The sequence below is a fragment of the Balaenoptera borealis genome, assembly GCF_965194805.1.
Source record: "Balaenoptera borealis genome assembly, chromosome: 13".
In the NCBI taxonomy this organism is placed as follows: domain Eukaryota; kingdom Metazoa; phylum Chordata; class Mammalia; order Artiodactyla; family Balaenopteridae; genus Balaenoptera; species Balaenoptera borealis.
Window position 1 is genome coordinate 6520492 of NC_138870.1, and position 27912 is coordinate 6548403.

General features: G+C 45.3%; 1 protein-coding gene and 1 long non-coding RNA gene across 4 annotated transcripts in view; one reads left to right on the plus strand and one right to left on the minus strand.

Annotated features, from left to right (window-relative positions):
- LOC309609022 overlaps window positions 1–17059 on the plus strand; it is a 447877-nt gene extending 430818 nt beyond the window's left edge. Inside the window, exon 2 of the long non-coding RNA XR_014233205.1 lies at window positions 11759–17059. This is a non-coding gene — a long non-coding RNA (uncharacterized lncRNA). The remainder of the gene's footprint in view (window positions 1–11758) is intronic.
- VWF (von Willebrand factor) overlaps window positions 1–27912 on the minus strand; it is a 202589-nt gene that overhangs the window by 131035 nt on the left and 43642 nt on the right. For 2 of the 3 annotated variants that reach the window (XM_082349754.1, XM_082349752.1), the window contains exons 1-2: window positions 6870–6982; window positions 5243–5407 (exon numbers count right to left, since the gene is read on the minus strand). In XM_082349754.1, coding sequence (XP_082205880.1) covers window positions 5243–5407; window positions 6870–6924 — 220 coding nt within the window. In that variant the 5' untranslated portion in view covers window positions 6925–6982. Of the gene's footprint in view, window positions 1–5242; window positions 5408–6869; window positions 6983–8091; window positions 8244–17140; window positions 17262–21433; window positions 21606–27809; window positions 27902–27912 lie in introns of those variants that run through there. The other variant, XM_082349753.1, reaches the window with a different exon arrangement.

Genomic DNA, 27912 nt, shown 5'->3' on the forward strand with positions numbered 1-27912 from the left:
AGTGGTGGGTATAGGGGTGTTCACTGTCCTATTCTTTCAACTTTTCCGTATGTTTGAAATTTTCCATAATAAAATGCTGGGAAACGCAAACAAATGGGAGAGCCCGGCAACAGGCTTCAGTTTGCAGTTTGCCTTCCCAGCCCCTCGACATTCACAGTGGGCCAAAGACTGAACCCCTCCCCGGCCTCTGCTGGGGCTGACCCTGACCACCACACCCCAGCCTGGAGGGAGCTCCATTCACCACGTGCCTGCTGGCAGAGGCGCAATGAGCCCAAGAGGTTGGGGTCTCCTCCCGGCCACAGAACCCACCTCCTCCTCACCAGTACAATTCCTATCCATCCCCAGTCTCAAGAGGGCTGGAGGGTTCTGCCCCTGCTTCACTAGGCAACTCAGCCCGTACATCACCTTGAGCTAGGGGCATCTCCCTCCTGGAAACAGGAGAGGAACCCTGGGCACCTCTCCTCAAAGGTGCTCCCTCCCATCACGGGGATTCAGAAAGGGTGCCTGAGAGAGCTAGGCAGCGAGCCAGGGGTGGGGCAGGAGGCGGGGTGGCGGTGTTTGCTGGAGAGTGGGTGGGGAACGCTGCCCGCAATCAGCCAGCTTGGGGTGAACCACCATCCTGCAGTTGCCTTCAAGGCTTTCAAGGATGTAAGATCACCTCAACAGTCCCTTGTTCCGTGGGAAGCAGGGCTGAACAGGTGCCGTGGGGAAGCCGAGAGGTCACTACCACTAGGAAAGAAGGGCCTGAAGACTGGGCCAGCCAAGACTCCAGCAGGAAGTCAATCAAAAGGGAACCAGGAGAATGTGACAGAGCCCCGAGCCTCCCACGGTTGGGGTGCATGGGAGCTCCCATCTCTTCCAGGTAAAAGGTGATACAGCCTGACTCCAGAGCCCGTGGGACCTGGGTCCACCAGGTAGCTGACACTCGGTGTCACTTGCCCGTCGTCACACAGCTGGTGAGTGACGACGGGATTGGGACTCAGACCGGGGGCTGGTTTAAGCGTCTGAAGGGTGGGCTCTGCATGGCCCCAGGAGCGATGGCATCTGGAAGCTGAGGAGCCTGCCAAGGGCACCCAGAGCCCAGCACTGCGTAAGGCAGCAGCCCGTTGGTGGAGGTGGGGGTAGAGATGCCGGGATCAGGACACTCGGTGAGGACAGAACTGCAGGACCCTGTGGAATTCCACACCCAAGGCAGGGGCAGCAAGGGGAGGTTTGGAAGGAGGAGACTTCAGAAAAGCATACCACGGCAGCATGAAGGAGCTTGGAGACCATCTAAACAAGTGGCTTTAAAACGTTTTTGCTCACATATATCCAGACAAAACTATAATTCAAAAAGATACATGCACCCCTATATTCATACCAGCACTACTCACAATAGCCAGGACATGGAAGCAACCTAAATGTCCATCGACAGATGAATGGATAAAGAAGATGTGGCACATATATATATAATGGAATACTACTCAGCCATCAAAAAAGAATAAAATAATGCCATTTGCAGCAACATGGATGGACCTAGAGATTATCCTACTAAGCGAAGTAAGTCAGAAAGAGAAAGACAAATACCATATGATATCGCTTATACGTGGAATCTAAAATACGACACAAATGAGACTACCTAAGAAACAGAAACAGACTCCCAGAAATAGAGAACAGACGTGTGGTGGCCGAGGTAGGGGGAGGGAAAGATTGGGAGTTTGGGGTTAGTAGATGCAAACTATTAAATAGAGAGTGGCTAAACAACAAGGTCCTATACTGTAGAGCACAGGGAACTATATGCAATACACTGTGATAAACTATAATGGAAAAGAATATGAAAAAGAATATATATGTATAACTGAGTCACTTTGCTGTACAGCAGTAATTAACACAACACTGTAATTTAACTATACTTCAATAAAAAATAAAATTTTAAGAAAGAACATTTTTGCTCAGAAAGTGGAGTAAAAATGCCAGTAACTTCATGACCCAGTGCATGCACCATACACGTTTCACATAACATCCCTACCCTAACCCTGTGCCAGGCGCTCTGGTACTTTCTGATGTCTTCTATTCTGTTCCCCGTAATTTTTGTTCATGCTGGTTACAACCATTCCATTCATTTTATGACCCATATGTTGTGACTCAGTTTGCAAAACACTAATCTATACTGACTCCATTCTACAGTTGGAGAAACTGAGGCCCAAGTTTACAACAGGCTTTCTCCACCTCGGCGCTATTAACACTGCGGGCCAGATACTTCTTTGTTGTGGTGGCCACTCTGTGCACGTAGGATAATTAGCCGTATCCCTGGCTTCTACCTATCAGATGACACTAGCCTCCACCCCCCAAGCTGTGACAATCTAAAATGTCTCTAGACACAACCAAATGTCCTCTGGGGGAAAAAAATCACCCTGGTTGAGAACTATTGGTTTACACCGCTAACACGCGCAGAGCCCACATCAGGGTTTTCTAACTCCAAGTCCAAACCTCCCTTTGTAACACAAAGCCACCTAACGGGGCGTCTGAGGGCTCAGGATTCAGTTAACCACTAGTGCAGGAGAGAACTCTCCATCAGCCTTATGTTTTATTTGCTTCCTTCCCTCCCTGCAGAATTCAGGAGGGCATCTGATGATGTGCAGCCATCAGGAAGATGAGCCATTAGAAACTGCCAGCGACGGACTTCCCTGGCGGTCCAGTGGTTAGGACTCCGCGCTCTCACTGCCGAGGGCCTGGGTTCAATCCCTGGTCAGGGAACTAAAAAATCCCACAAGCCACGAGGTGCCGCCAAAAAAAAAGAAAAGAAACTGCCAGCGAGCCCCGGGGCGGGAGGACACTCCCACAGTCCGCAGACCTGCCGGCCCGCACTTCCTGTATCTGCCAGAAGATGGGCGAGGTGTCCATCCCAGAGGCAAGCCAGGGAAGCTCTTCCCACGGCCCCATCTCCAGTCTGGCCTCTTGAATTCAGGAACTGAGGCTCTAAGTAAGGGAACAAGGCCTCCCCCAGGTGAGCGAGGAGCATTCAGGTAAGCAGGTGGCAGCTGGAAACAGAGTCAGACCCGAGTGCTTCCTCTGAGTCTAGAGTGTGGGAATCACTACTCTATGTTTCTAACAAACACTCCATCCTCCACTCCTGTGATTCTGATGCAGGTGATCATCGTCCAAAAGCTGCACAACAGCGATCTGGTGTGACCTGACCACATACTGATGGGGAGGCAGAGGCTCAGGCTGGGGAGCTCACTCAGAACCTTGCTGGTTGTCCGTGGCTCTCTCGGGGCTGCTTGGGGAGCCACTTCCCGCAGGGTGGCTCAGGGGCCACCAGAACTCCCAAGGTCTCTCCCGGGTCCCCGTGCTGGCCGGCTAGAAGCCTTGACCTGGGACCCTGGATGGAGCCTGCCGGACCGGGAGCCAACACCAGGGCAAGGGGCCTCGCCTTGGCACCAGGTGGCCCTTCATGCTCGGACACAAACACTTTACCCAGGATGTGAACAAGGTTCACAGGAGAGGAACGGGAACTTGCAATTTAGAAGCGAGGAAACAGGATGTCATTGGAGAACAATAGAGCAGAGACGTGTGGGAGGGCACAGCCGTGCCTGCAGGATGGAACGGCAGCGTCCAGGGGTGCTGCGCCCCTTGGCACCTCCGGCCCCCAGAGCAGCAGTGCCAGCCCACCCTGCCGGGCCCAGCTCCTCAGATTATCCCTCTCCTGCCAACACCCCACTCTCACCCCCAAAAACAGAAGAAGTAGCCGCCCGTGCTCTCTGATGTTAGCAGCACGATTTGGGGTGGGAATTAAACCAATCTACATTGAAATGGGATTGACCTATAGCCTGACTTAAGCCAACTACCTGCCAGAAAATTGACACTTGACAAGAGCAAATTGTTGTAAGAAAAGGAGGAGGACGCAGAGGGGGTATCCCACGGAGATGCTCTGAACTAGAGAGCCCTTCCATTCCTCCTTGGCCCCTGAAACCCAGAGAAGGATGGCCAGAGAGGCCAGACTTCTGACACCAACCCGCGTGGATGTGAGGAAGAGGAGTCAGTGTTACCCTGACTTTGACAGACATGCCCCCAAGTGCCCACGGTACATTTGTGACAACGTGGATGGACCCTGGAGGCACTGTGCTAAGTGAAATAAGACAAGGAGAGACAAATACTGTACGATCTCACATGTGGACTCTTAAAAAGCAAGCAAAACAAATGCACTGTGACTTTTAAGGTGGAGAAATCCACTGAAATAAACATTGGGACCACCTGAGGAGGAAGGACCTGGGGCCTTCAGCTTCCCAGGGAAGGTGAGGGGGTGCTTTTTCTCTCCATTGCTGCCTCTGAAGCAAGACGGGTCCCCAGAGTTCAGAGTTCAGGATGACTTCCTCAACTTATCATGCCCTAGGGGTGTCTCTGGTCCTTTTCACCACCCGCCTGGTTACCATGGTCAAGGCCACCCTGCATCCCGCTTCTCCCCCTTTCAGAAGCATCTTGGCAAAGAACCTGTTTCTGCTGAGGCTCTACACTAGCCCCTCGTCGCCTGCTGAATCAAGAAACAAACTCCCCCATCAGACAGCAAGACTTAGCCCCATCAGCCTCCCCCCATGACCCAGTCTTGCACTCCACTGTTCCCCAGGCCTGTGCTTCTCAAACTTGGGGCCCCAAACCAGCAGCAGCAGCTGGGAACTTGTTAAGGATGAACATTTCAGGCCCCACTCCAGATCCACTGACTTAGAAACCTTGGGCCGGGTGGGAGGGATGGGGGACCCCAGCACTCTGTTTTAACCAGCCTCCAGGTGAGCCTGATGTGCCGCAGGGGGGCAGAGATAACACGGGCATGATACCAGCACTTTGCCAGGAACACAGGAGGTGCTCAACATCAGCTGATACTCTGAATTCCAGCAAGAACATGCAACCTTCCTTCCCTTTTCTACAGGCTTTTGTTATTAAAAACCACCTTCTGGGTCATCAATTCTCTCCACGCTTAGGGGCTTCCGGATCATTGCCTGGACCCAGAGCAACAGACTCAACCACTGGAGAAGCACAAAGACTCTCTCCATCCACCAGGTTCCCACGGGTAGAGGCCCGGGGAGAAGCCGAGGGAATCCCCACGTCGTGGAGAGGCCGTTCCCCACCACGCTCTCCGCTCAGGCCCTGTCCTAAGAGTAGGAAATCCCAACCCGCAATCCCCAAGGCCCTCACCTGCCAGGGCTGAGCTGTGCTGTCCCCACTCCCCACCCGCCTCTGAGTTCCCCCCCTCCGGCCCCGGGCTCACCTATGAGCGAGAAGGCGTGTGTCTGGCAGTCCCCCGCCAGGAGGTAACTGCAGCTTCCCTCGAAGCTGTACATGCTCTCGTCAAAGGTGTTGATGGAGTCGCCCCCGAAGAGGCTGCAGCGGGCCATCGACGACCTGCCAAGAGTGCCTTCTCCACAAAGGGCCCCTGGAGGGAAAGGCCACACGTGAGCACAGCTGGCACCACCAGCCCAAACCACTGCAGCCTGGTAGAAACGAGGCTGCGTCTGTTAGAAATCAGGCTCCGGGGAAGAACTTTCCATCCTCAATGACAGTAAAGCTGTTGCTTTCAGCCCCAAAATATGACCCAGGACTCAGCAATAATGGAGGAACTGTTCTTCAGGAAACCTATTCATTTTAATGACATATATTCACTGATTTTAAACGTACTGCATGCTCATTAGAGAGGATTTGTAGACTATGGAAGAATAATAAAAAGAAATTAAAATCATCTGTAACCAACATTCAGCAATAACTAGAGTTAACATTTTAGCGTTTATCTTTTATTTCTATTTTACTGTGTATATACAGTTACAGATTTTTTGCAAATTTGTCAGCGTGCTGAGCAAACTGTTTATAACCTGCTTATTTCTCAATATATTGTAAAGAATTTATCATATTTATCATGCCATACTTACAAAACATTTTTGGTGGCTGCATTATATTTTGCATCTAAATGTATTTGGTATAGGTTCTAGCATTTTCCAGTTTTCTGATATGTACATAGATTGTAATGAGCATCCTTCTACATTAATCTACTGGTATATCTTGAATATATTGAATTCTAAACAGATCAACCTGTGTGCCTGACACATAGAATCTGTGAAGTATTGACTCCTGCAGGGTCATATGCTATCTCCTGCCACTCTCACAGTGTGTGTGTGTGTGTGTGTGTGTGTTGGCAGGTGGAAACCACAGCTGCCAATCTCTACGTTTTCTGGATCCCCTGGCACAGAACACACCTAGTAGGAAGATGCAGAGGGTATGACGAATGTATATTTTGCCCCAGACCAACCTGTGAGCTGCAGGCTGGACGCTGCTGGCCTAGTCATCTAAATGGAGACTAGGGTCAGAAAAGGGTCCCCCTTGCCTTTCACAGACTCAGCATCTCAGTGAGGGAAGGAGGGTAGTATTGTACAGTGAGGGAGAGCTGGCCTCTGATTTTGGTTCTGTGTGACTTTGGAGCAGTCATTTTTCCTCTCTGACCCTCAGTCTCTTCATCGGTACTATCGGATGTACACCTGTACAACTAGATGAGCTCCACAATCTATTCTAAAGCTAATAATCTGCCCAAGTCTTGGATTCCTTCTTCCCCATCCTCCATCCCCAGCATACAGGACTGTTCTGTGTGGCCCTGGTGCTTCTTAGTTCCCCAATTGGAGAAGACATTTACAGGCACCTGGTCCTTGAGAAACACAAGTCCAGGGCAGTGGGCTCTGCAGAAACTTCATAAGAGGAATTAACCAGGGAACCAGTGACTCCGGCAGCCCCAGCATGAGCCGAACGTGGGGCTGGGCACACAGGTGGGCTCCAGACACACCTCCCTGGCAGGGGGTGGTTCCCAATGGCCCTGAGGCAGGAGTGAAGAGTGGCAGCACCTTTGGACCTACCTGGCAAGGTGAGGGCCAGAGCGAGCAGCAACCTCGCGAGCCTGGCAGGGATCATCTGCGGAGAAGCAGGAGAGTTGAGCTCGCGATCACTGGTCACACAGGTGGCTGGTGCTATGTGCTCCTGGCCATGCATGAAGTGGGGAGAATTTTTTTCAAGCAAGAGAAGAGAATCACTCTCATCTGCCCCTTAAACATGGACTGCTGGTCCCCAAAAAAGCCTGTGGCCAGGCCCAAAGAGTAACAATCACTGTGATCCAGGACCCCGGGCACCCTTCCCCAAACAGTGGTCCCTGCTGCACACCGAGGGGAAAGCCCTGCCTTGGCCTCCACACGCCCCCAGGTGTCATCGCCTGAGCTCCCGCGGCCGCTCAGAGCCGGGGGCACCTCATTCCCTCCTCCTCTTCATCCTTTCACGCTCGGCAGCAAACTGGGGAGTAGGAACCGTCTCGCTTCTGCTCCTACCCCGGGCGCCAGGCTCTGAGAACACTCAGGAACCAGGCTTTCTGGTCAATCACCCACAGTGTACACCAACTCCTCTCTCATCCCCAACCCAGCACCTAGCACAGTGCGCAGTACCCAGGAGGTGTTCAGGCAACATTTGCTGAGTTGACCTGATAAATAGACAGGAGTCCAGCAGCCCTGGGTGGTGGGCAAGGTTCCCTGTGGTGTGGCCGCCCCAGAAAAGGACAACTGGCCCTGGCTGGCACAGCATACCCCGAGTCCCTTAGGGCCCCGGGCACAGCTCCCTCCTCTGGAAAAGCTGCAAAATTAAGTGCAGAGTCTGTCACCTGAGATTCCCTGGGGGTGGGGAGCTCCTTTACCACCCACTGCCCCATCCAGCCAAACAAGGGAGAGGTAAACCCCATCCATGATGTATCTGTGGAAGGAACACTCTAATGTCTGATATGGCCAAGGCTTGGTCTTAAAGCAGGTGCCCAACACACAGGTACACCAGGCTGCTTCCAGAAGGTACCCAGAGGTGAGGGCAGAGCTCACTCCTGTCCCATCTGGTCAAGTATTACAAGCAGTAAAGCCCAGGCAAGAGTGGAAGCAGCCACAGGACCTCCAGAGGCAAGTGGAGGAGGTGGCGTTGGGAGGGTCCCTGGCTGTGAATCACCCCCCAAGCTAGCCCAGGGATGGAGAGCCCCAGCTCCCCAGGGGTGGGGATCAGTCCTGCATCTTCCTCCCACTATGAGCCAGCCCTCTTCCCCAAAGACCATACCTTCCCCTGCAAATGGGGGCTGCGGGTGACTCCAAGGTCCCTCGGGAAACTCAGCCTCCACAGTGGTGCCGCCAGACCTAGGCCATGCTCTCCAGGACCTTCTGTGGCTTGGGACTGTCTTGCTGGTGAGTGACCCCCGGGCTGTGGACACCCTGGGCCGAGGGGAGATAAAGCCCGAGCTGTGACGTCCGTCAGCCCCCCCTTTCCCACCACAATAGCTGTGAGCTGCCACCACAGGGGATAGGCCTCCTCCTAATGACCGAGAGGAAACAATTAACGGAAATGGTATTAGAAACACCTCCAAGGCGATAAGGCTTTGAACGCTTTGGTGGGAGACTTCCTAGCAGCTGCCCTAAGGAGCTGCCTGGCCCTCCTGGCGCCCCTACACAGGCGCGGGTCCCCCCTCAGACAGTGCCCCACAGACGGCAGGACCAGGAAGGCTGGCTGTCCGGGGCAGGCTGGTGCAGGCCAGGGAAGAATCCAGACTGGAGCAACTGAGCTTTTGGATCCGGTTTCCAGGGCCAGACTCCAGTTCCAGGGAAGTTTGGAAAAACACCTCAACCTGAGCCAATTTAGCGGCCATGTCTAGAGGAAGGAGAGAGCTGATGCTTCCTGTCCGGCTAGGTGTGAGTGATCCGGTTCCAGCCCCGACGGGAACCGTCAGTGTGGGTCCTGGCCAGAGAACGGACAAGTTAAAGATGAGGGGCCTGGTCTCTAGTCCAGGCCTTCCTGAAATGACGGCTGGACCGTCAGATGCTAGGACTCTTCCCGAAGACACTTCCAACCACCTCTGCTGCCCTGACTCCTCCCTGACCTTACACACACACACACACACACACACACACACACACCCCACACACTATATACACAACACACACACATACACCACCACAAACACCACACACACACCATACACACACACCACACACACACCACACCCCATGCACACAACACACATCATATACACAATACACACACCACATGCACCACACACACACACACACCACACACCATATACACAACACACACACATACACCACCACAAACACCACACACACACCATACACACACACCACACACATACCACACACCATGCACACAACACACATCATATACACAATACACACACACCACACACCATATACACAACACACACACATACACACACCACACACACAACACACACTATATACACAACACACACTATATACACAACACACACAACACACACACAACACTCACTATATACACAACACACACTATATACACAACACACACACATACCCACAACACACACACACACTATATACACAACACACACATACACACAACACACACAACACACACTATATACACAACACACACACATACACCACCACACACACAACAAACACTATATACACAACACACACACATACACACAACACACACACAACACACACTATATACACAACACACACACAACACACACTATATACACAACATATACACAACACACACATACACCACCACACACACACCACATGCACACCACACACCATACACCATATACACAACACACACATACACCACCACACACACACCACATACACACCACACACCATACACCATATACACAACACACACATACACCACCACACACACACCACATACACACCACACACCATACACCATATACACAACACACAGACATACACCACCACAAACACCACACACACCATACACACACCACACATCACATATGCACGCACCCCATACACACCACACACCATATATACAACACACAGACACACACCGCCACAAACACCACACACACACCATACACACACCACACATCACATACACACAAACATACGCACACACCACATACACACCACACACCATATATACAACACACACACATACACCACCACAAACACACACCACAAACATACACATCACACACACCAATCTTTCTTCCCAACCTCTAATTCCCTGGAGCCTAATTCTTAATCATCTGCTAAACTAATTCTTGCTAAAAGAGGTAGCTAACAAAACAGAGGAGGATGGGGACTCTCATGCTGGGACCCCAGGCTCTGTGACAGGCAGCCTAAGACACAGCTCGGTGAGGAAGCCCACCCCGCTGCTTCCCACGTCACGGCACCTGCCCTAAAAGTCTGGGAAACCCTCTGTCCCCAACCTCCCCCTCCCCACGCACACCCCTCACACCCCACCACTCCCTTTACTGCCCCAGGAGAGGAAGATGTTCCCAAGAAAGAAGTGGCCGAAGAGGCAGAATTAGCATGATATAGCAGAAAAGCCACTTAAGGATTTCCATTTCCAACTTTTCTTTTTAATAGATAACCTGAAAATCCACCCACTACAAAACATCTCCAAATGCTGTGTTAAATATAACAAATGTTCTTTTTCTTTTTTTAATATTTATTTATTTGGCTGTGCCGGGTCTTAGTTGCAGCACCCAGGATCTTTAGTTGCAGCACATGGGCTCTTTTAGTTGCAGCCTGTGCCTCTTAGTTGCAGCATGCGGGATCTAGTTCCCTGACCAGGGATCAAACCCGGGCCCCCTGCACTGGGAGCACGGAGTCTTAGACACTGGACCACCAGGGAAGTCCCAACAAATGTTCTTTAAAAGCACAGCTAGGGCTCCCCTGGTGGCGTAGTGGTTAAGAATCTGCCTGCCAATGCAGGAGACACGGGTTCAAGCCCTGGTCTGGGAAGATCCCACATGCCACGGAGCAACTAAGCCCGTGCGCCACAACTACTGAGCCTACGCTCTAGAGCCCGTGAGCCACAACTACTGAAGCCCGCATGCCTACAGCCCACGCTCCGCAACAAGAGAAGCCACCGCAGTGAGAAGCTTGCGCACTGCAATGAAGAGTAGCCCCCGCTCACCGCAACTAGAGAAAGCCCACACACAGCAATGGAGAACCAATGCAGCCAAAAATAAATGAATAAAATAAATAAATTTAAAAGAAAAAGACAAATGACCCAAATAGAATGGGCAAAAGACTTGAATAGACATTTCTCCAAAGAAGATATATACAAGGGCCAAAAAATACATGAAAAGATGCTCAGCATCATTAGTTATCAGGGACATGTGAATCAAAACCACGAGATACCACTTCACACTTCATCAGGATGGATATAGTAAGAAGCGAAAAGTGTTGGAGAGATTGTGGAAAAATTGAATCCCTCACCTCGTACATTGTTGGTGAGAATGTGAAATGGTGCAGTTCTTGTGGAAAATAGTCTGGTGGTTCTTCAATAAGTTAAACATATAATACCATATTACCCAGCAATTCCATTCCTAGGTATATACTCAGGAAAATTAAAAACAGGTGCTTAGGGACTTCCCTGGTGGCACAGTGGTTAAGAAACCGCCTGCCAATGCAGGGGGCATGGGTTCAAGCCCTAGTCCAGGAAGATCCCACAGGCCAAGGAGGAACTCAGCCCGTGCGCCACAACTACCGAGCCTGCGCTCTAGAGCCCGTGCTCCACAACAAAAGAAGCCACAGCAATGAGAAGCCCGCGCACCGCAACAAAGAGTAGCCCCCACTCGTCGCAACTAGAGAAAGCCCGCGTGCAGCAACGAAGACCCAACACAGCCAAAAAGAAAGAAAGAAAGAGAGAGAGAGAGAGAGAGAGAGAGAGAGAGAAAGAAAGAAAGAAAGAAAGAAAGAAAGAAAGAAAGAAAAAAAAAATCATCATAGACTAAACAGCAGGAATTGAAAACAAAAGAATAAGACATCTCTAGAAAAGAAGAGGAAGATTTGAAAAAGAACCTTTAGACAACTATAATCCAATAAAATTTTTTTAAAAAAAGAACTTACAGAAGTGAAAATATATAGTAAATTAATTTTTAAAATTCCGATACAAACACCAGATATCTTGGAAGAAAAATTTGCTGGAAGGTAGAGTTTAGGAAATTATAAGGAGATGAAAAACGATAGAAGGAGAAGATCCAAAAAGAAGTGCTGAGACTATGTCCTTCAGTGTAGATTCCCATCCACGCTACCTTAGCTTGAATGCCACTCCCTCCCCCAACCCCAAAGCAGGCCCTGAGAATTTTAGTGCAGATAATTTATTTGGGAAAGCAGGAAACACTGGCAGACAAGTGGAGACATGATACGGGGACGGGAGAACAGCCAATAAAAGGTGTTTATTAAGCCAGCTACCACGTGGTCAGCTGAGCTTCATCCATGAGGAAAGTCTAGGAGAAAGGTTAAGGCACATGCCACAGAATTATCCCACTGCTGGGTCAAGAAAGCAGAGGTATTTCTAAAATACCCTACACTGGTCCTTAACTGTCAAGGGCTGCTCCTGGGCTCATTAACTCCTCAATACTCTGGGCCTTGAGCACAGAGGTTCAGACCCTGACAGTCTAGAAGAAGCACATGAAGGTTAAGGTCAGGGGGATGTGTGAGGGGGTTAACTAGGTAGTTAAATTATCATTCAGAGATTGGGGAAAGTAGAAACATTTTTTTCAGAAAACAGGCAGTGTGTTTATTATTAACAGTCCTTTCTGAAAGAACTACTAAAGAAGATACTTCAGGAAGAAGAAAATTAAACCCACAAAGAAAATGCCAGAGGAAAAGATAAAGAAAGAAATTGGTAAATACAGGGGTAAAGAGGAGCAGGCAGTGACTGCATAAAACAATAACAATAATAAGGATAAACTGCAGAGTTAAAAAATAAGATGGAACCAAAATACCAGACAGCAATAGCACCTAGGATGGGGAGGGGGTGATGAGAGTGGAAGTGTAGTAAAGTCCTTGTATTGCTCAGAAGAAAGAAAGAGGTGATAACTGTAGACTTTGTGGTGGCTAGAATGTACAGTCAAATTTTAAGAGAGGATGCTAAAAAAATAGAATTGAATATATGTTTTCCAAACCATTGAGGGGTGGAGGGTGGGGAGCTGGAAACAAAGAAATTTAGACTGACCCAGGAGAAAACATAGAAACAGCACGACAAATAGTATAAAATAAGATAGAAAAAATCCAAACAATGACAGTCAGCAGTAAAAAGAAACAGATTATCAGGTTGGATGACACACATCTAGCAATGTTCAAGAGCTAGGCCTAAAACATAAAGACACAATACTTCAAGGAAAAAAAGAAGAAAAGCCAAATGATAACCAAGAGAAAGCTGATTATACTACTATCAGACAAAACAGACCTTAAGAAAAAAAAGTCATTATTACAGACAAAGAGGATACAAAGAAGATAAAAAGAGAAATGTACCAGGAAGCTATAATTATGTGCACTTCATAATATCAGCTCAAAATGTATAAAGAAAAAAATTATTGAATTATAAGGCAAGGCGGAAAAAGCTTTGGGTAAAAATCAACAACATCCACTTATGGAAAACAAGCACACAAAAACATCTTTGAAAGCCACAAAAAGAAGGGAGTGTCCTTGACCTGAGTAATAGAGCAAACCTCACAATTATGGTAAAAATATAAGCCACTTTCCCTTTAAAAATCAGAACAAGACAAAAATGCCCAATATTATCACTGCTAGTCAACATTGGATCAGATGCCCAGGCCAGTACAGAAAAAAAAGAAAAAAGAAAAGGAAATATAAGGTATATGGTTTCAAAAAGAAAAAGCAAAAGGGACTTCCCTGATGGTCCAGTGGTTAAGACTCTGTGTTTCCAATGCAAAGGGCACAGGTTTGATGCCTGGTCAGGGAACTAAGGTGCTGCATTCCATGTGGTACAGCAAAAGAAAAAAAAAAAAAAAAAAAAGCAAGATAGTTATTATTTAAAGATATGACTGTCTATGTAGAAAAATTCCATAGAATTCTACATAAGAGAATTTTATTAGAGTTCAGCAGTTTGCTAAAATAAGACTAATCTTTAAAATCTATTATGTTCCTATATAATTACAAAATGTAATATTTAAAGTGACACTATTAGTAAAACAACAAAGTGACCCTATTAGTAAAACAACAAAAACTAAATACAATAAGAATACAATAAAAATAAATTATTCTTAAGAATAAATAAATAATTCTTAAGAATAAATACAATAAAATCTGCACACAACCATTATGCAGAAAATCATAACTTTTATTGCAAGACATAACAGAAGACCCAACAGGGAGATACACTGTGTTCATACTTACTGAAATCACAGGATTGTAAAGATACCAATTATCTCCAAATTAGTGTATAAATTAAATGCAATTCCAATCAAAATGTAACAGGGTTTTTCATGAAATTAGACAAGCTGATACAAAATCCTTGTGGAAAGCAAAAGATTAAGAATAGTTCAGACAATTTCAAATTTTAAATCATCAATAAAAATGGACAATGGTTATTATCAAAAAGATAAAGTTTTTATTATCAAAGTTTTTATTATCAAAAAGGTAAAAAAAAAATGTAAAAAATAATAAATGTTGGTGAGCATGTGGAGAAATGAGAACACTTGTGCACTGTTGGTGGGAATATAAACTGGGAGAGCCACTATGGAAAACAATACGGAGATTCTCAAAAAAATTTAAATAGAACTACCATATGATCTAGTAATCCCACTTCCCTGTATTTATCTGAAAGAAATTAAATCACTATTTCAAAGAAATGTGTGCACCCTCATGTACCTTAGAGCAGCATTCACAGTAGCCAAGATAGGGAAACAACTGATATACCCATTGATAGAGGAATGGATACAGAAAATGTGGTATATATACAATGGAATATTATTATTCAGCCGTAAAGAGATGGAAATCTTGCCATTTGCAACAACGTGGATGAAACTTGAGGGCATTATGCTAAGTGAAATAAGCCAGAGAAATACAAATACGTGATCTCACTTATACGTGAAACCTAAAACAAAAACTCACTTATACGTGAATGATGTCACTTATACGTGAATGATCTCACTTATACGTGAATGATGTCACTTATATGTGAATGATCTCACTTGTACGTGAATGATGTCACTTACACGTGAATGATCTCACTTATACGTGAATGATGTCACTTATACGTGAACGATCTGTGAAATCTAAAACAAAAACAAAAACGAACAACAACAGCAACAACACCAAAACAAGAAACCAAGGTCACAGAAACAGAGAACAGATTGGTGGTTGTCAGAGGCAGGGGGTAAGGGGTGGGCAAAATGGGTGAAGGGGGTCAAAAATACAAACTTCCAGTTATAAAATAGGTAAGTCATGGGATGTATTGTACAGCATGGCGACTACAGTTAATAATACGGCATTCAGTATTGGAAAGTTGCTGAGAGAGTGGATCTTAAAAGTTCTCATCACAAGAAAAAAAGCTGTTACTGTAACTATGTGTGGTGATAGATGTTAACATGTTACTTAGACTAATTGAGGTGATCATTTCACAATATTTACAAATATCAAATCATTACATTGTATACCTGACACCAATATAATGTTAAGTGTCAGTTATACCTTTTTTTTTTTTTTTTTTTTTTTTGGGGGGGCTGTGCCATGCAGCTTGTGGGATCTTAGTTTGTCCACCAGGGATTGAACCCAGGCCACGGCAGTAAGAGTGCTGAGTCCTAACCACTGGGCTGCCAGGGACTTTCCTTTCTTTTTATTTTTTTAAATTATATCTTAATTTTTTTTAAAAATTTAAGGTATGGACAAACTACCCAGTAGCAATAGATATTGATATAGAAAGGCAATTCACAGAAAAGAAAAAAACCCATTTGGCCAGTAAACATATGAAAAATCATTCAACCCCACTGGCCACTAGGGAAATCCAAAATAAAACCACCACATAGCTATCTTCCCATCACATTGGCCAGGATGTGGGGCTATTGGAACTATTTGCTGTTGTTAGGACAACTGGTATATCACTTTGGAGGAAACTCTGGAAATAGCTAAGAGATTTAAAGATGCTCTTCCCATGGCCCAGTACATGCACTCCTGGGTATACCACTTGGCGAAACTTTCACCTACGTGCACAAAGCAACTTGCACAGAATGTTCACTGCAGCAGTGAATGTAGTTCACAAGCATGTAAACAACTAAATATACTTCAACAGTATGAATAAACAAATGGTGATACATTCATCCTACGAAATACCAAACAGCAGTCAAAAATAATCAAGGCTACATCTACCAACATGGATAAATCCCCAAAATAACGTTGAGCACAAAATAAAAGCAAGTGTCAGAGACTCTCTACGGCATGATAGTATTTATGTAAAGCTAAATAAAGACCATGTAAAATAAAACAGTATATTACTGCTTATAAATATGTTTAATTGCAAGAGAAGTCAACATGTACGGTGGATAGCCACTAAATTCAGGGCAGTGGTCACCTTTAGGGAGGAAGAGAGAAGACAGGATCCAGGGAGTGGTACATGAGGGGCTACATCTCTCTGTATATGTTTTATTTACTTAACAATTTCAAAAATATGAGACAAATATGGAAACACATTAAGAAGGCTGGAACATGCCAAAACATGGAAACAACCTAAATGTCCATCAACAGATGAATGAATAAAGATGTGGTACATATATACAATGGAATACTACTCAGCCATAAGAAAAGAATGAAATAATGCCATTTGCAGCAACATGGGTGCAAGTAGAGATTATCATACTAAGTGAAATAAGTCAAAAAGAGACAAATACCGTATGATATCGCTTATATGTGGAATCTAAAATATGACACAAATGAACCTATCTATGAAACTGAAACAGAATCAGGGACACAGAGAAAAGACTGGTGGTTGCCAAGAGGGAGGGGGGTGGAAGAGGGTTGCATTGGGAGTTTGGGATTAGCAGACGCAAACTGGTATATAGGATGGATAAACAACAAGGTCCTACTGTATAGCACAGGGAACTATATTCAATATCCTGTGATAAGCCATAATGGAAAAGAATATGAAAAAGAATATATATATATATGTATAACTGAGTCACTTTGCTGTACAGCAGTAATTAACACAACATTGTAATTCAACTATACTTCAATAAAAAAATAAATTTGTATAAAAAGATGGCTGGAACATGGATATCTTTATATGATCCTCTCTAGTTTTCTGGACAGTTGAAATTTTCACTTACAAGATAAAGCCCTGATGCCAGTGACCTTGGCGTGTTGGCTTTGCCCTCACAAATAGCAGAGGGTCCAGCATCCTTGCACACCCATCTTCACATACAAGGCCTACTGCCTTAAAGCAAACTCCTAGATGTGAAAAAAATCACTGGGTTAAAAGTCACAAAAATTGTTAAGACTTATATACATCCTGCCAAGAACTATATCAATTTACCCTTCCATGGTATTTTATTAGTTATGGACTGAATGTTTATGTCCCCCAAAATTCATATTTTGAAGTCCTAACCCCCAATGTGATGGCATAAGGAGATGAGGCCTTTCAGAGGTATTTAGGGTTAGATGAGGGTGTAAGTGTGGGGCCCCATGGTGGGATTAGTGCCCTTATAAGAACAGGAAGAGACACCAGCGTTTTCTCTCTCTACCGTATGAGGACACAGGGAGAAGACAGCCATATGCAAGCCAGGAAGCGGGCCCTCACCAAGAACCAAATCTGCAAGCACCTTGATCTTGGACTTCCAGCCTCCAGAACTGTGAGAAATAAGTGTCTGTTGTTTAAGCCATCCAGTCTATGGTATTTTGTTACAGCAGCCTGAGCTGACTAAGAGTTATTTTTTTATTATTTAGTAATTTAACTGGCAAAAACTGGTATGAGATTATTTTTTAATATTCATCCCTTTAAATATTGGGGGGATGTTTTCTAATACTGTCCATTTGTACTTCTTCTTTTGTGAATTTCTGGCTAGTTTATTTATTTATTATTTTTGGCTGCGTTGGGTCTTCATTGCTGCGTGGGGTCTTTCTCTAGTTACCACGAGCAGGGGCTACTCTTTGTTGCAGCGCACAGGCTTCTCATTGAGGTGGCTTCTCTTGTTGCGGAGCACAGGCTCTAGGCGTGCGGGCTTCAGTAGTTGTGGCACACAAGCTCAGTAGTTGTGGCTCGAGGGCTCTAGAGCACAGGCTTAGTTGCTCCGTGGCATGTGGGATCTTCCCGGACCAGGGCTTGAACCCGTGTCCCCTGCATTGTCAGGTGGATTCTTAACCACTGCACCACCAGGGAAGTCCCCTGGCTAGTGTCTTTAGCTCATTTTCAATGGAGATGTTTATCTTTTCCTATTGATTTGTAAAAGCTCTTTAGAGATAAGGAATAATATTTTTGTTTCCTCACATTAATATGTGAATGTTTTTCTCAGTTCTTCATTTACCTTTAATTTTTACTTATGGTGGGTTTTTTTATGTTACAGGGGTTTGGGGGATTGTTTGATGTTCTGGGGGCGAGGGGTGTTAGATATCATGGATACAAAGTAAAAGTACAAACACAAAATGTTTGAAAGGAAACAGTGAAAAATCAAATCTCCCCTTCTCCCTAGTGGGTGACCAACTGTCCCAGTTTGCCCTGAACTGAGGGACTTTTGGGGACATGGGATTTTCATTACTAAAACTAGGACAGTTCTCAGCAAACTGGGACAGTTGGTCACCCTACCAGCCTCCTAGTTCCCTTCTCAGAGGCAATACTGTCTCCAGTTTCTTGGGTAGCCTTCCAAAAACACTACAAAAGTTTTAAACATTCATCTTCAAATCTGTTGTGGAGAATGTGAATCTTAGCCCACAAACCTGCATTTGCAAGATATGTCACATCCTTTTAATTTCTTTAAATCAAATTAAACATAACCTTCTTTACAGTCAGGGTGACACAAGAATCCAGGGGGGGTTATGGAGGGCTCAGAAAACACTGAACTCAAATCTTTAGTCCACCCCTCTCGCTGCTTCCCGCTTCCCAAGCCCACATGACTTCTTTTATTTATTTAATTTTTTTTTAGGATTTTTTTGATGTGGACCGTTTTTAAAGTCTTTATTGAATTTGCTTGAGCAATTTGAAATATTCCTTCTGTTTTTATATTTTGGTTTTTTGGCCACAAGGCACGTGGGATCTTAGCTCCCCGACCAGGGATCAAACCCTCACCCCCTGCATTGGAAGGCGAAGTCTTAACCACTGGACCGCCAGGGAAGTCCTCCCACAGGACTTCTTTAAAGACCAGCAGCCCAGCAACTTCCAGGGCCTGTTGGCATGACCTCTGGGTCTGGCCGCCAATGGCCTCTGGAGACCCCACCACCTCTCTTTCTGTGGACCTTCCTCCTTCTCGGGCCTCATGACCAGTCTTAACTTCCTCCTGGGCCCCCATGAGCACCGGCACCCGACCCCACCGTGCACCCCACTCATCGCCCACTGGCTTCGCTCCCCAGACACCTCCTGTGCTCACTCACACAGAGTCACCGTCCAAAAGGCACTCCCTCTCCCCCCATTCCTTCTCTCTGCTAATTATCCTTCCCTTGGCCTTTGGTGCCAGGCCCTCTGCTACATGCTTCACATGCATTCTTTTTTTTTTTTTTAATTTATTTATTATTTTTTTATATTTATTTTTGGCTGCGTTGGGTCTTTGTTGCTGCACGCGGGCTTTCTCTAGTTGCGGTGAGTGGGGGCGACTCTTCGTTGTGGTGCGCGGGCTTCTCATTGCGGTGGCTTCTCTTGTTGCGGAGCACGGGCTCTAGGCACGTGGGCTTCAGTAGTTGTGGCGTACAGGCTCAGTAGTTGTGGCTTGCGGGCTCCAGAGCACAGGCTCAGTAGTTTGGCACACAGGCTTAGTTGCTCTGCAGCATGTGGGATCTTCCTGGACCAGGGCTCGAACCCGTGTCTCCTGCATTGGCAAGCGGATTCTTAACCACTGCGCCACCAGGGAAGTCCTTCACATGCATTCTTACACTCAATCCTCCTGTATAGTTTCCTGGGGCTGCAGTAACAAACTATCACAAACTGGGTGGCTTAATACATCAGAAATGTATTCTCTCAAAGTTCTGTAGCAGTCCGAAAACAAGATGGCAACAGGGCCAAGCTACTCCAACGGCTCTAAGAGAGAGAGAGAGCTTCCTGCCTCTTCCAGCTTCTGGGGGCTCCAGACTTCCTTGGCTGTGGCTGCATCGCTCCAATCTCTGCCTCCGTATTCACACTGTCTCCCCTCCTCCCTCTGTGTCTCCCCTCTGTATTTCTTAAAAAGACACTTGTCATGAGAGCCCATCTATGTAATCTAAGGTGCTCTCATCTTGATATCCTTAAGTATATCTGCAAAGACCCTTTTTCCAAATAAGATCACATTCACAGGTCCCGGGGGTGAGAATGTGGACGTATCTTTTGGGGAGGGGCACCATTCAACCCACTACACGTCCTAACAACCATTCACCTCAGAGATAAGGATGCCGAGGCTCAGACAGGCTAAGTAACTTGCAGAAGATCACCCCGTTACGAAAAGACAGCCGGCTCTGAACCCACGTCTGTCTGATGCAAAGTTCATGTTTTTTCTACTACACGTGTACTATTCCAGGAGGCTCTTCTCCTTTCCTGCTCCCCTCTTCCCCACTTACCTGTCTAGAAACGACTTTCCTATCTTTGAACCACCCTGGATGTCTCTAGGGAAACCCATCTTGCCTTGTATTTTCCTCTTTAAATCTCATCTCCTCTACTCTTTGCTCTCCTAGAAGACGGTCCACGCCTTACCCATCCCTGTAATTTCCCAAGTACATGGCTCTGAGCATGGCACATAATAAGTGTTCCAGAAATGCTCGATGAACTCCCTGTGTTGTTTCATTAGCATAAAATATTAAAAAGTAGATCCAGGGCTGATGTCGCAAGGAAAGAATTGCTCAAAATCTGAGGAGGTTGTCAGCTGCTCTCCAATTTGTCAACACAGAAGTTTAAGAAAACCACTCACCAGAGGGTCAGGGGGAAATTGCAAAGGGAAAGTCATGGGTTTGCTCTGCTAGGGGACAGTGACATCAGACAGTGACATCAGACCAGGGTCGTGCACCCATTTGTCATTCTGCAGCCGTAACTGGTATGACTCTCCAGGACTATTTCTAAACGACACTGGAATTTCTATTTTGTCAGAGTATAACACTCCTGACTGGAATATTAAGACTACATAGATAAATACAGTTGGGATTCCCGATTGGCTAAGAAGGGAGCTGTGTAAACCACCAGCTGCAGCGGAGGGTGCGCTGGTGCTGTGCGCAGAGGGCACAGGGCTGCGGGCACAGGGCTGCAGGGTGATCAACTCTTCAATCCCGGACTCTACTTAGCACACCTAGACTCCTGCTGTCACCACAAGAGCCACTTCCTTCAGGAAATTCCCAGGTCAGAGGCCAAGCCATCGAGTTTTACATTTGACAGCTTAAGCCCAGTGGTTTCAATAGATATTTTATATATTAAATGCAATTGATCAGTAAACACATTTGAAAACTGCCCAGGGTACCTTTTCTGAGTTACTGTTTCCACTGAGGTTGTTGGTTTTCCTGGAATTCTGTAACGTTCTTTGTATATAAAAGCATGTTATTTGAGGGACTTCCCTGGCAGTCCAGGGGTTAAGACTCCGCGCTTCCACTGCAGGGGGCATGGGTTCTATCCCTGGTCGGGGAACAAAGATCCTGCAAAAAAAAATTTTTTTTTAAATAAAAGCGTGCTATTTGAAATGAAAGCTATAGACTGTGGCCCACAGCAGCCTTGAGCTACCCGAGTGTTTGGGTTACATTTACATAAGTCTGGGGCAAAATTGCATTGACCTGATGGATGCGTCACCAGCCCAGAGCACGCCTCCTCTGCCCTGACCTGTGGCTACCTCTCCCTCCTCTGCCCTCTTGCCACTCACTTGGCAAGGACCCACATGATATCTGTCAGCAATGTTCGTATTTTCCTATAACATGTGAGGTGCTGTTGCCTTATCTCCCTAATCAGACCACCAGTTCCATGAGAACAGGAATGGAATTTTGAAAACAGCCTGCCTTCCCAGACGACACCCCGCCTCCAGACACAGGACCCTTAGCAAAAGTGACCCTTCAAATCCCTGAGCCCCAGCCCCAGCTCGGGATGTCTGGGCACACCCCTCTCTAGCTGGGGCACCGCCCCAGGGCAGAGCAGCCCTGCAGCCTCACACCACGGAGATGAAGCCCCACACCCAGACATTGCTCTGTAGCAACTTCTTAAATACAAATAAAAGGGGGCGTGCTAAGAGCTTCAAACAGTGCGAGAGGGTCAAGGGACAGAGCCTTCACATTCATCCAGGATGATGGCTGTGGAAGGCTTCAGGGAGGGACAGGGTTGACTTGGCCTGGGTAGGGTGGGTAGAATGATTGTTTTAATAGTTTTAATAGCTTTTTTATTATTATAAAAGTAACATGTGGTCATGGTAGGGGAGAAAAAGTATGGACAAATAAAAATAAGAAAATAAAAATCACCCATAATCCCACTACCCAGGAACAACCACCATCAACAGTTTAGAATGCTGCTGTCCTGTCTTTTTTAATGTATATGTAATATAATTTTTAAATAAAATCTTCCTATACAGGGGGTTTTGTAATCTGCTTTTGAATATATCGTAAGTGTTTTTCAACGCATTAATACTTTAGGGTGTTTGGCTTTTGTTCACTGCATACTTCACTTCTTGTTATTCCACAATTTAACCAGCTCCGTATCGTTGGATGTTTATTTAGGTTGGTTCTACTTTTTTCTTTTTGTTAACAATGCTGCATTCAATATCTTGTAATAACCAATAATGGAAAAGAATCTGAAAAAGAATATATACATACACATATATATATATATATATATATATATATATATATGAATCACTTTGCTGTACACCTGAAACTAACACAACATTGTAAATCAACTATACTTCAATAAAAAAATTTTTTTAAAAACAATGCAAACAGAATAAGTAAAATAAAAAACAATGCTTCAGTGAATATCTTTGAAACTGCATCTATGCACAACCCTCAGGATTATTTCCATAGTATGAAACTCCTATACATGGAAATGGAATTTCTGGGTCAACGGTCATCCACATTTTAAGGCCTTTGATGATGAGGCCAAATAGGATTGTGACAGGTGAAAATGAGGGCAAAGGGCATTTCAGATGCAAAGAAAGAAGTAAAAGCATAGAAGCAGGAAAGCTCTGGGCATGTTAGAATAAATAAATGCCGTAATAGGCTGGTAGTTAATGCATGTAAAGGAAACTAGTGAGAGATAAGACAAGAAAAAGTGGTAAGACAGCTCATCAAGGACCCTGAGTCAGGGTTAAGGGTCTGTGTTTATCCAGTAGACTCTGGGCCAAACACTCTGGCTACAGTGGAAAGGGATTGTAGAGGGGCCGGATGGACATGGGAGACCAGTCAGGGGGCTAATGGACTCTTCCAGAAGAGGCACAGGGAGGGCCTGAAGAGGGCCATGGGCTTGAGAAGAGAAGAACGGGTACAGTCAACCAGGTGATTGCCCTAAGACATCTTCCCCTTAGCCCCCCAAACCTGTGAATGTCACCTTACAGGGCAAAAGGGACTTTGCAGATGTGGTTCAGTTAAAGATATTGAGATGGGGGATTATCTTAGATTGTCCCGGGAAGCCCAGTCTAATCACGAGGGTCCTTACACGAGAGGCAGGAGGGTCAGGGTCAGGGAAGGTGGTCGCAGAAGCAGAGGTTGGAGTTGTGAGGGGCCATGAGCCAAGGAGTGAGGGCAGCCTGGAGAAGCCAGAAAAGGCAAGGGACACATTCTCCCCTGGAACCTGCAGAAGGAACACAGCTCTGCCCATACCTTGACTTTGACCCATTTCAGACTTCTGACCAAGACTGTAAGATAACAAACTTCTGTTGTCTTAAACCATTAAGTTGGTGGCAACTTATTAGAGCAGCGATAGGAAACTCACACCGGGAGAGTGCCCTGCTCTCTTGGGGGCTGAATCCGGGCAGCTTTGCTAAATTGGTGTTGAGAGAACAGTAAGTGCTCTGAGCTCAAGGAAGAGGGATCCCTGAGGGCCAGGGTGTAAGAGCCTGAAGAACTGGGCTGGGAAGATGAACAGATGCAACCAGAGAAGAAGCTCACATGTGAAGGTGTGACTGTCAGAGGCACTTGGGGCAGGGCTACCCAGAGGCAGGGGGATGGATAAGTTGACCTCTGCCTGCCTGGGGAGTAAGTTCTCCAGGGTAGAGCTGGCACAAATGCAAAAGAACTTCAAGGGGGGAGAGATTTCCTAGCAGGGCTCATCTTTGCCTTCTCATATTTTTGTAGCATCTCTTCTCCTATGTCAACTCCACAGGAAAGAGAACTTTCTTGTCAGTTTATGCCAAATAAACAAACACACCAGATTTCTCAAGCCAGGCTACCAGCTCCCAGCATATACGGCCAGCACCTCAGCTAAAGGGAAGCCGTCCTCCTCCACTTCCTCTCCTCCAGGGACATCTGTGGGCGAAATAGTATGCTCACTTCCTGCCTTCAGGATGACCGTTAAAGTAATGAAATGCCTACTATCAAAAGGACGCACAACTGCAGACTAATCTTCTCATGTTCTCCGTAACTATGACACCACATTATTATTGCCACAGAGTTAAAGAGGGCTCAAACCACTACATCTTGTGGAGTTTCTGGTCCTAGTAGCCCAGTAGGATTCCTGAACCACTATCGCAGGAGCTGGGGTTCTAATTTTACAGATAGAAAGTTACAGATTCTGAATTTGTCTGCATCTTATAAAATAGCTTCAAAATACATAAATCGATAAATCAACTTTAAAGTCTTTCTCAATTATCCATAAATCAAGCAGATAAACTTGGTAAAATAAAGATTTTTTTAAACAATTGTTAAACCCAGTAATTGTACCCTTGGGCATTTATGCCAGAGAAATAGAAACTTAGATTCACACAAACTCTTATACATGAATGTTCATAGCAGCTTTATTCATAATACTGTAGTTAAAAACTGGAAACAACCCAGATGTCCTTCACTGGGTTAATAGCTAAAAAAACTGGTCAATCCATACATGAAATACCACTCAGCAATAAGAAAGAATAAACTGGGACTTCCCTAGTGGTCCAGTGGTTAAGAATCCACCTTCCAATGCAGGGGATGTGGGTTCGATCCCTGGTCGGGGAACTAAGATCCCACATGCCGCGGGGCAACTAAGCCCACGTGCTCTAGAGCCCACATGCCACAACTACAGAGAAGCCCACATGCAGCATCGAAGAGCCCGCGTGCCGCAACTAAGTCCCAACACAGCCAAATAAATAAATAACTAAAGTAAAAAAAAAGAAAGAATAAACTATTCATATATACACAACAACATGTGCGGTTCTCCAGAGAATTACCTGAGTGAAAGAAGCCAACTCCAGAAGGTTAAGTACTGTACGATTCCATTTATATAACACTCTTGAAATGACAAACTTTTAGAAATGGAGAACAGATTAGAGGTTGACAAGGGTTAGGGGTAGGAGAGAAGGGCGAGGGGGGAGGAGGAACAAGAGAGATACTTGTGGTGATAAAAGGGCAAAAGGAGGGACCTTTGTTGTGATGGCCATATCTTGACATGGTGGTGGATATACAAACCTACACATGTGATAAAATTGTACAGAACTAAATACACACACACACACACACACACACACAAATGAGTACAAGTAAAGCTGGTGAAGCCTGAATAAAAATGGGTGGATTGTATCAACATCGATTTCTGGTGGTGATATTATATGATAGTTTTACAAGATGTTACCATTAAGGGAAACTGTAAAGGATACAATGAATTTCTCTGTGCTATTCCTTATCATCGCATGCGAATCTACAATTTTCAAAATAAAAATTTTAACTAAAAATTGTTTTAAAAAAAATAAATAAACTTGACCTAATGTATCTGTTTAGAGCTCTGCACCCAATAATGAGAGAATCCATATTATTCTCAGGTATACATAAGGAACCAAACCAGCTCAGTTTGCTCAGGACTTTCCTAATTTTAGCACTGAAAGTCTTTTATCCCAGAAAACCCCTCAGCCCCCCCAAAGAATTTAGATGTTTAATCACCCTAACATTTACAAAAATTAATTATGCACAATTCTCAGCACATTTCAAAGAACAGGTAAAATACATACCATATTCTCTGACTATAATACAACTAAATTAAAAGTTATCTTAAAAGATTTTTTAAATCCTTATACACTTGGACATTTTAAAACATACTTCCAGAAAACAGTATGGAGCTTTCTCAAAAAACTAAAAATAGGCTTACCATATGACCCAGCATTTCCACTCCTGGGTATATATCCCCAAAATACAAACACACTAGTAGGAAAAGATACATGCACCCCAATGTTCCTAGCAGCATTATTTACAATTGCCAAGACATAGAAGCAACCTAAGTACCCCTCAACAGATGAATGGATAAAGAGGATGTGGTATATATACAATGGAATATTACTCAGCCATAAAACAGGACAAAATTTTGCCATTTGCAACAACATGGATGGACTTGGAGGGCATTATGCTAAGTGAACTAAGACAGACAGAGAAAGACAAACACTGTGTGATATCACTTATATGTGGAATCTAAAAAATATAACAGGGGCTTCCCTGGTGGCGCAGTGGTTGAGAGTCTGCCTGCCGATGCAGGGGACGCGGGTTCGGGCCCTGGTCTGGGAGGATCCCACATGCCGCGGAGCAGCTGGGCCCGTGAGCCACAATTACTGAGCCTGCGCGTCTGGAGCCTGTGCTCCGCAACGGGAGAGGCCGCGACAGTGAGAGGCCCGCGCACCGCGATGAGGAGTGGCCCCCGCTCGCCGCAACTGGAGAGGGCCCTCGCACAGAAACGAAGACCCAACACAGCCATAAATAAATAAAATTAAAAAAAAAATATATATATATAACAAACTAGTGAATATAACAAAAAAGAAGCAGACTCACAGATATAGAGAACAAACTAGTGTTTACCAGCGGGGAGGGGAGAGGGGCAATATACGCATGGGAGAGTGGGAGACACAAACTATTGGGTGTAAGATAGGCTACAAGGATACATTGTACAACACGGGGAATATAATCAATATTTTGTAATAACTGTAAATGGCGTGTAACCTTTAAAAATTGTATTAAAATTTTTTTAATTTTTTAAATAAATAAAACATATTCCAGATAACTCACAGGTCAAAAAAATCAGAAGAGAAATTCTAAAATACTTAAAATCACACAATATGAAGATACACCATATTAAACAATATTCAAAATGTGTGATGATGTAGTGAAATGTGTTCTTTCCTGCTCTCAATTCTTAAAGCTGGTGGGAGTATTTAAATAGCACCTCTTTAAAGGGTTTATATTCTTGATCCAGTAAATTCCATCTCTAGGAACTAGCTTAAGGAAATTACCTACAATGAGGAGAGCGATCTGCCTCCAAGATAATCACTGCAGCATTGTTTCTGATTGTCAAAATGAAAGTGCAAGCATCCTAAACGTCCCAGTTTAGATTAGGCAAATAATTTTGGCATACACATGGGATGGATTATCACGTAGCCAGGAGAAACAATTTTGAGGCACAGTTACAAATGACATGGGGAAATACTTGCGGTATAGTCTTAAGTGAAAAGAGATGATCTCAATTATGCGAAATAGATGTAGAAGAAAACACGGGAGAATCGTGCTAACATATTTACACTGTTATCTCTAGATGGCAGGAGGTTGTCACTTTCTTATCTAAACTTCTCTGGAGTTTCCACTTTTTTTGGCAATGTGCTTACAATGTCTTTAAGGGGGTGTTTACTTTTTTAATGTTAGGAAAAGGAGGAGAGGGGAGAATAAACACAGAAGGTTACTGAGAATTTAGCTTACAGGTGAAGTTGCAGATCTGAGGAGGAAGAACGAACTGTGAATTCTTAGGAAAAGGATAGGCTCTTTCTTGACCCAATTAGATTCTTGCTTCCCTGGGGGGGTA